The 9256-nt window shown below is 52.3% G+C and overlaps 1 protein-coding gene across 3 annotated transcripts; it reads left to right on the top strand.

Annotated features, from left to right (window-relative positions):
* Positions 1-203: 203 nt before the first annotated feature.
* Positions 204-8959, top strand: EBI3 (Epstein-Barr virus induced 3). 3 transcript variants are annotated; one of them, XM_073803444.1, is made up of 5 exons: positions 204-1131; positions 1757-1877; positions 3568-3746; positions 5364-5521; positions 5720-6000. In XM_073803444.1, exons 1-5 carry the CDS (start codon positions 1065-1067, stop codon positions 5927-5929), a joined length of 735 nt encoding a protein of 244 aa, XP_073659545.1. In that variant the 5' UTR covers positions 204-1064; the 3' UTR covers positions 5930-6000. The 3 variants fall into 3 exon arrangements, with proteins under 3 accessions (XP_073659545.1, XP_073659544.1, XP_073659543.1); XM_073803443.1 differs by having other exon boundaries at positions 1754-1877; XM_073803442.1 differs by lacking the exons at positions 204-1131; positions 5720-6000 and adding exons at positions 7464-7608; positions 7904-8959 and having other exon boundaries at positions 1302-1877.
* The last annotated feature ends 297 nt before the right edge of the window (positions 8960-9256 follow it).

Here is a 9256-nt window from a genome sequence, read left to right as displayed (position 1 = left end):
CTGGGCTCCCACTGCAAAGCGGGGAAGGGGCGGCCCAGAGCAGGGACTGGGGATTAGGGTGAGGAGAGCAAGGCAGGACTCAGTCCCCGAGAGGAACACTGTTACTATATCACTGCAATATCTTTTTTCTTTCTTTTTTTGGCCACGCCACGCAGCATCTTAGTTCCCAGACCAGGGGTTGAACCGTGCCTCCTGCCTTGGATGCGCGAAGTCGTAACCACTGGACTGCCAGGGAATTCCCCAGTTACTGCACTATTTTTAAAAGTCAGAAGGGGTTCCCAAAAGTTCATAATGAACAAAATACGCAAATGTCAAATGAAGACAGAATCTGAGGCTGCACGACTTACGTCACTGTCCTCACCCTAAACCCGGCCCTGGTGGGAGTGTCCCACACCCTCCCACAGCCTCTTTGCCTCTGGGCCAACCCCCTGAAATCCCCTGGGGGTTCCTGGCTCTTTCCAGCTCCGTGTCCAGCCTGTTCCCCAGGTTTCCTCAGCGTCCAGCAGTGGCTCTGCCTGTCCCCGGGCGTCCCAGGCCCTTGGAGAATGTCCACGGTTCGGGCCTACCTTCCCAGAGCCTGGGTTTCTGCCTCTCTGTGGCCTGGAGCGTGGAATGTGGCTGGTGGGGGTGGGGGTCCCCATCTCTGTGGTTGATGAGTGATGGGCATCTTCTGTCGGTGCCAGCTGCTCTCTGTTCCTCCCCGCCCTGGCCTCTCTCTGTCTTTCTCCCTGTCATCATGGCCCTCCCTGGCGTGCCCCTCCTCGCTGCAGCCGGAAGGAAGGCTCTTCTGGGAAAGGCCACAGGGTTACCACTTCTCCCTTTCGTGGCCTCCTCCTTCTGGCCCCCACCTTTGGGGCCTTCCGCACCCGAGACTGGGGGTGGCCGGGGAAGGGACTGGGGGCTCCTCCTCCGGAGCCCCATGAACCAGGCAGTGAGTCAGAAGGGGAAGGGGAAGTAGGGGGCCTCGACTGGGGGCTGGGCTTTCCCCTGGGTGGGACCTGAGTCCCTTGCCTGCCCGAGGGCGCTCCCTGCCCCAGCCTCTGAAAGCAGATCCCGCCTGAGCCATGGCCCCAAGACTTGTCCTCACCCTCACCTTCTGGGTGGGTTGCTCACTTTGCTGCGGGAGAGAAGGTACGTGGGGACCCGGGGAGGGCAGGGGGAGCCAGGGCAGAGGGACACTCTCTGAGGACTGGACTTTGTCTGCCGTGGAACATCCTGGGTGGGGTGGGAGCTCACACACCTTCTGTATGACCACTGATGGGAGGGGGTTACCATCCCATTGCATGGGTGAGGGAAACTGAGGCACAGAGAGGGCAAGAGCTACCCCAAAGGGACCGGGAAGTGGCAGCCACAGCCTGGAGGAAGGGAGGGTGAGAGAGAAAGAAATTTTAATTGTATCCATTCATTTCATGTGATTCAAAACAAAACCATCACAAAGAGGGGGTCCGGTAAAGCATCTCCCTCCCCCCAGAAATCCCCACCAACCCTAGGTCCCCTCTGTGGGTCCTTCAACCTCAGTTTCCCCATCTGGAAAATGGGCTAATAGTTCCTGCTTTGGTGGGTTGGAGCGAGAGCGAGAGGTGATGTAGGTGCCTTTCATTCATGCACTCATTTATTCCACAAACCTCTATTAGGCTCCTAATGTGTGCCCAGCACTGGCTGGCAGTGAGGTGGGGGCCAAGCCACGGTAGGACTTTGATGGTCCTGGGTGAATCAGAAGCTCATGCTCTCCCTCTCTCTCCGGGCCCCCCAGCAGCTGTCACCCAGCCCAGGGTGCAGTGCCAGGCCTCTAGGTACCCGATCGCAGTGGATTGCTCCTGGACCCTGCCGCCCGCTCCAAACTCCTCCAGGCCCACGTCCTTCATTGCCACATACAGGTCAGAGAGCCCGGAGGGCTTCCTGGGGATTTTACAGCTGGGCTGACCCCCTAGGATCAGGGCAGCTGGGGACTTAGTGAGAGCCTGAACCCCTCAGAATTCTAGAGCACCACCAACCCTTAGAAATATACTCCCTAAAATACGTACTGCGAGCCACATGTGGAGGGTAAAATTTTCTAGAAGCCACATTTAAAAAAGAAAAAGAAATGGGTGACATTGGCTTTAATATTTTATTTAAATAGTATCTAAATATTCCAAATGTTTATCATTTAATATGATCGAATGCAATGTACTTTAACATGCTTATATACGATTCATATATTTAAACTTGTACTAGAAATTGATTTCATAGCATTTAATAGGATTATCTAAAGTGTTCAACATGTAATCAGTACTTTAAAAATTAATGAGAAATTTTGCATTCGGTCTTGTTATACTAAGTCATGGAATTCCATGTGTGCTTTACACGTGTCACACTTCAATTCAGATGCTAAACATTCAATCAGAAATTCTTTGTTAAAAACAAATTTATTTATTGATTTTGGCTGCTTTGGGTCTTCCCGTTGCTGCCCGCCGGCTTTCTCTGGTGGTGAGCGGGGGCTACTCTTCATTGTGGTGAGTGGGCTTCCCATTGCAATGGCTTCCCTTGTTGTGGAGCATGGGCTCTAGGTGCATGGTCTTCAGTAGTTGTGGCACGCAGCCTCAGTAGTTGTGGCACACGGGCTTAGTTGCTCCGCGGCACGTGGGATCTTCCCGGACCAGGGCTCGAACCCGTGTCGCCTGCATTGGCAGATGGATTCTTAACCACCGCGCCACCAGGGAAGTCCCCCAATCGGATATTCTTGATCTCTGATTAGATTTCATAACATTTGTGTTTGGAAAAGTAGATTCACACACCTGAGTTGTTCTGAGGAGCTTTCCCACGCTTTCTGATAGGTGGAAACTTTTCATTCAGATTAGATGAAATAAATCAAAAAGTCCCACTCAGTTGCACTAGCCGCACTTCATATCCACAGGGCAGAAGCAGAACGTTTTGGATGCTGTGGAAGTTTCTGTGGACGGTGCTGAGCTCCAGCCTATAGAGTCTGAAATCTTGGGGTGTCAGAACTCGAGAGAACTGGAATCTTATTATTTCGGATTCCGGAATCCATGAATCGTAGACCTGGGAATGTTGGAATTCTAAGGCTGGAATGTTGACATTCCAGAAAGCTTTATTTATTTATTTAAAAACCTGTATTATTATTATTACTTGGCTGTGCTGGGTCTTTTCTGTGGCATGCAGGTTCTTCTTCGCTGTGGTGCACAGGCTTCTCTCTAGATGTGGCACATGGGCTCCAGAGCATGAGGGCTCAGGAGTTGTGGCGCATGGGCTTAGTTGCCCCGCGGCATGTGGGATCTTAGTTCCCCGACCAGGGATCGAACCCACGTCCCCTGCATTGGAAGGCAGATTCTTAACCACCAGACCGCCAGGGAAGTCCCCCCAGAAAGTGTTAGAATCCGGACCCTAGCATCTCCCTGTGGGGTTTTACCCCTGACCCTGGGTCCCCCGGGCTCTGTGATGTTGGAGTGAGGGGTCCCTAGGATCACACAGACAAGAGCAGGACTCCTCACCTGCTGTCCCTACTTGGGGTCCAGGGCACAGGGGGCCAGCAGGAAGTGCTGGGACCCTCACAGCACACTCGGTGTCCAGGCTTGGCGTGGCAGCCCATGGGGAGAGCTGGCCCTGCCTCCAGCAGACACCAGAGGCCACCAGCTGTATCATCCCTGACATCCAGATGTTCTCCATGGTGCCCTATGTGCTCAACATCACGGCTGTCCACCCCCGGGGCGTCAGCAGCAGCTTCGTGCCGTTCGTCCCAGAGCACATCAGTGAGTAGGGGCAGCGGTGGGGGTGTGGAGGGTCCCCCTTCTGCTCCTCACACACACACACACGCCCACCTCCCACCTGTCAGGATGAGATCCTGTCCATCTCTCACGGATCCTGTGGGCTCCACCTTCACAATTCAGCAAGAATCCGCCCACTTCTCCCCTCTCCTGAGCCCCTACTTGGTGCAACCTGCATCACCGCCCACCTGGACCAGTGGCAGCCCCTCCATTCTGGTCCTCTATTCCTGCCCTCACCCCCATCTGTCCTCCTCACAGCAGCCACCAGAGGGCGCCTGTGAGCACTCAAGTCAAGTCCCATCTTGGGCTCCTGCCCTCTTGCCCGCAGTCTGTCCTCCCCGCAGCAGCCACCAGAGGGTGCCTGTGAGCACTCCAGTCGGGTCCCCCCTTGAGCTCTTGCCCTCCTTCCCACAATCTGTCCTCCCCACAGAAGCCACCAGAGGGCGCCTGTGAGCACCTGAGTCAGGTCCCATTGTTGCCCTGCCTACAGCCCTCCAGGGCTCCCACCATCTGTTTCTGTCCCCTCCCTGCCCTCCCCTCCTCCCTCTCCCCCTCTCACTCACTCTGCTCCAGCCACATGGGCCTCCTCGCTGTTCTTCCAACACACGTGCTGTTCCCCCTGCCCGCAAGGCTCTTCCCCCAGGTCTCCACACTGTTCACTCCCTCACCTCCTTTAGCTCTCAACTCAGATGTCATCTCCTCAGTGAGTCCTCCCTAAGCATTTTTTTAAATTGCAAACCATCATACATTGCTGGTGGTTATTAGAAAACAGACTGGCAGTCCCTCAAAGAGCTAAACATGTTACCATGTAATCCAGCAATTCCAATTCTAGGTATATATCTAAGAGAAAATGGAAAGCACGTTTGCAGAAAAAACTTACGCATGAACGTTCATAGCAGCATTATCCATAATAGGCAGAAATTAGAAACGACACAAATACTCATTAACTGATGAATGGATACACAAAACGTGTCCATCCCTACAATGGAATATTATTCAACCATAAAAAGGAGAGAAGCCCTGACACTCACTACCACATGGATGGACCCTGAGAACACAATGCTCAGTGAGAGAAGACAGACACAGAAGGACACACAGTGTGTGATTCCGTTGATGGGAAATGTCCAGAACCGGCAAATCCACAGACACAGAGAGTGGGTGCCTGGTTGTCAGGGGCTTGGGAGGGAGGAATGGGGGGCTGACTGCTCACGGGGATGGGGCTTCTTTTGGGGAGATGGAATGTTCCGGATTAAATGGTGGTGATGGTTGCATGACACTGTGAATATACTAAAACCACTGAACTGTACACTTTCAAAGGGTGAATTCTCTGAGATGTGAGTTATGTCTCCAAAAACATTGCAACCCACTACCCTCCTTGCACTCCTGACTTTTCTTCCCTCCTTTTTATGACCTTCGGATCTGCCTTTGTGTCTTATCTTCTGCCCGGGGGATTGAGCTCCAAGGTGACAGGACTACTGTGTCCCTAGTATCCAGAACATCCCTGGACACTCAGCAGACCCTCAATTAATATTTATTGGTTGGTTGGTTGAATGAATGAGTGAATGTGCCCTCCGCTGACCCTGTCTCCTGCTTGTCCGTCAGTCAAACCGGACCCTCCAGAAGGTGTGCGCCTGAGCCCCCTCCCTGGGCAGCGGCTCTGGGTGCAATGGGAACCCCCCCGGTCCTGGCCCTTCCCAGAGATCTTCTCACTCAAGTACCGGATCCGCTACAAGCGCCACGGAGCTGCCCGCTTCCGCCAGGTGAGGAGGGTGAGGTGACGGGGAGGGCAGTTCCCGGGTAGACGGAAGAGCATGTGCAAAGGTACAGTGGGGTGTGGGTCACAGCTTGGGGTGCTGGTGTGCAACGTGAACGCAGCCCAGCAGTTCCACTCCTGGGCATCTACCCAAAAGAATTGAAAACAGGGTCTCGAACAATTACTTGTACACGAATGTTCACAGCAGCACCACTCACAATGGTCAAAAGGTGCAAATAACACAAGTGCCCATCAACGGATGATGGATAAACACAACGCGGTCCCTCCACACACGGGAACATCACTCAGCCATGAAAAGGAGAGAAGCCCTGACACTCGCTACAACGTGGATGGACCCTTGAGAACACGATGCTCAGTGAGAGAAGCCAGACACAGGAGGACACACTGTGTGTGATTCTATTAATGGGAAATGTCCAGAACAGGCAAATTCACAGAGACAGAGATTGGAATAGTGGTTGTCAGGGGCTGGGGGAGGGAGAGGGGGTGACGGCTCATGGGGACGGGGCTTCTTTCTGGGGGGATGGAATGTTCTGGAACTAGAGAGTGGTGATGGTTGCCCAACACTGTGAATGTACTAAATGCCACTAGATTATCCACCTTGGAATGGTTAATTTTTACGTCATGTGAATTTCACCTCAATTGAGAGCACCAATATATTGTTTTACATTCTTAAAAAATAAAGGCAGGGTATCAGTCAGTGAGCATACGGGCAGGGCAGTTGTGTCCTGGGCAGCCTTGGATGCTGGGCTGAGGAGCTGAGTCTTTGCAGGGTTTAGGCTTTTGCAGTCCTGTCCCTTAGAACCTTCTGCAACAGTAGAAATGTTCCACATCCACACTGTCCAAGACGGTAGCCTCGGGCCGCATGAGGCCGCCAAGCAGTTGCAACCTGGTGAGGAGTCGAGGAATGGGCTTTTAAAGCTGATGTAGTATTCATTAATTTAATTTTGTAAATGCTTGCAATTTTAAAATCGAGACAGAGTTTACATGCCACGAAGCTCTCTGTTTTCAAGTGCACAGGCCAGTAACTTTGGTGTATTCGCACGATTGTGCGATGATTAATTAATCTAAATTTAAAACGTAAAGCATCACATCCGGCTGCCATATGGGACAGCTTGTGCAGAGGAAGGAGGGACATAGTCAGACCTGAACTTGGGAAGCTGCTGATGGTGGCTGACATGGGACATGCCAAGGATGAGGGGGACCCCGATGTTGGAGGGAGAGTGTGGAGTGGCGGGAACAGAGGGGACAGGGCGGAGAACCAGAAAGGCAGAGCTGAGAGGGTGTCTCATGGGTGCCCAGGGATTTTCATCTGTGGAGGTGCCTGAGTGAGGACATGGAAAGGTCAAGGCCATCGAAAGAAGAATTTATTACATTTCCCCAGAAAAGAGGACACATCACGCCACGCAGGGCCACGTGGGCAACTTCGGGACATCAGGAGGCTGAAGTGGGAGCCAGGGGAGAGCCCAGGCCAGAGGTGGATTGGGGTTTCCTCGGGGAAGCCTAGGCGGGGCAGGTGAACAGCTTAGGGTAAGCAAGTTTGAATAATTCCAGTGGGCTCTGGGCTGCAGGGTGGTCTCTAGTTGCTTGGCATCTGGCCCTGGGGTGATTTAGGACAGGGTGGGGATGTGGGCTGGTGTGTGACCAGTACAGAGAGGGGATGGATGGGGGTGTGGACTCCGGGTGGATTGGTTTTTATATGAAAGGCATGCTCCTGGTCGACCAAGAATTGGCTGGCCAGGGAGGGGCAGGCTCGCCCTGCTCAGCAAGATGTTTAAGATGTCCGAAGATGTACAGGGGCCGCAGAGGGCATGCCGATGAGGATTGACATTGGTGCCTGAGTCTTGGAGCAGCAGCCCAAACATGGGGACGGAAGGCTTGATCACATAGCTTCCTTGTTTCCACTGACCCAGACCTCCTTCTGCTTTCAGGTGGGACCAATTGAAGGCACATCCTTCACCCTCAAGGCTGTGAGGCCCCAAGCCAAGTACTGCATCCAGGTGGCTGCTCTGGACCTCACTGACTATGGGGAATCAAGCGCCTGGAGTCTCCCCGCCGTTGCCTCCGTGACCCTGGGCAAGTAGTGGGGGTTCCCTGCACCCCCGAAGAGGGGCTGTGCCCTTGACATCCACCTAAGGGTGGATGGGACCTGACTGGCCTGGGGTCACTGCTGCCGAGTTGCTGGGCAACCTTGGACAAGTGACTTTGCCTCTCTGAGCCTCAGTTTCTCAGTCTGTGAAATGGGGATGTACTGCCTGCCTCCTTTGACACAGTGCAATGTTTTGTGAACTGTGAATATGAGATTTTTTAAATTGTTTAATTAGAAAAGGATCATTGTCACTAGAATGAGGACTCTTCCTTCTTTTAACAGATCGACATGAGACCCTGTGAGGAGAGGACAGACCAGGACACACACACACACAGTGAATCCCCACTGCCACACACGGGGTCAGGGCTGGACCAGAGAAAGAGACAGGGCTGGGGGAGTCAGGGCAGGGGTAGTGGGTGTTCCACCTGGGTTGGAATGATGAATCCATTCAGTTCAGTTCAGTTTGGTTCACCTCAAAAGCTGCCCAGATGTGAGCCCCACTGTGGGTGGACACCAATGGCACATGAGTTTGTCTGGGAAGCTCTGAGGAGGGGAAAACACAGCCAGGCTCTGAAGGATTTTCTCAATCCAGGAGCTTCTCGGTACATTTCACTCAGGTCTCAATTCCAAGGTCACCTCCTCCAAGAAGCCTTCCCTGACCACCTCATCTAGGGCAAGCAGAATAAAGACCCCCCCCCCCAAAGATATTCATGTCCTAATCCCCAGAACCTGTGAATGTGATACCTTACACAGCACAAGGGACTTTGCAGATGTGATTAATTTAACAATCTTGAGGATCCTTAAAGATTGAGGATCTTTCATTAAGTTAATGAAAATAGGGACTTCCCTGGTGGTGCAGTGGTTAAGACTCCATGCTCCCAATGCAGAGGGTCCAGGTTTGATCCCCGGTCAGAGAACTAGATCCCACATGCCTGCTGCAACTAAGAGTTTGCATACCACAAGTAAGGAGCCAGCAAGCCACAACTAAGGAGCCCGCCTGCCACAACTAAGACCTGGTACAACCAAATAAATAAATATATTTTTTAAAGTTAATGAAAATGAAGTAGAGTTATATTGTATTATCCAGGTGGCCCCAAGGTAATCACAAGTGACCTTATAAAAGAGAAGCAGGAGGGTCAGAGGGAGACAGAGAAGGTGATGTGACAGTGGTAGCAGAGGTCAGAGTGATCCAGGACCGCGAGCCATGGAACTCTGGCAGCCTCTAGAAGCTGGAAAAGACAAGGAAATGGATTCTCTCCTGAAGCCTCCTGAAGGAACCTGCCACCCATTTTAGACTTCTGACCTCCAAAACTCTAATAAATGTGTTGTTTAAAAATATTGAGCTTGTGGTAATTTGTTACAGCAGCCATAGGACACTCATACATCTCAAGTAGCCCCTTCTCATCACTTTCCATATGTCTCCCTGTTTTATTATGTTCAGATCATTTACCAGGACCCGAAAGGGTTTTTGTGTGTGTTTATTGTGCCATCAGTCCCACCAGACAGACTGTGATCTCCATGAGAGCAGAAATCTTACGTCTTATTCTCTGATGTGTCCCCAGTGACTGAGCACGTCTTTGACACAGAACAAACATTTGTAAAAGGAAGGGAGGAGGCTAGGGAAGGAACGACCTC

The sequence above is a fragment of the Tursiops truncatus genome, chromosome 3, assembly GCF_011762595.2.
Source record: "Tursiops truncatus isolate mTurTru1 chromosome 3, mTurTru1.mat.Y, whole genome shotgun sequence".
In the NCBI taxonomy this organism is placed as follows: Eukaryota; Metazoa; Chordata; class Mammalia; order Artiodactyla; family Delphinidae; genus Tursiops; species Tursiops truncatus.
This window is presented reverse-complemented; position numbering and strand designations above follow the sequence as displayed.

Excerpts from the sequence above, each read along its gene's own strand:
- EBI3 (XM_073803442.1), top strand. The coding sequence starts at position 1,603 with ATGCACTCATTTATTCCACAAACCTCTATTAGGCTCCTAATGTGTGCC. Across the intron at positions 3,747-5,363 it reads GTTCGTCCCAGAGCACATCA|TCAAACCGGACCCTCCAGAA; the intron begins GTGAGTAGGGGC and ends CTTGTCCGTCAG. Across the intron at positions 7,609-7,903 it reads CGTTGCCTCCGTGACCCTGG|ATCGACATGAGACCCTGTGA; the intron begins GCAAGTAGTGGG and ends TTCTTTTAACAG.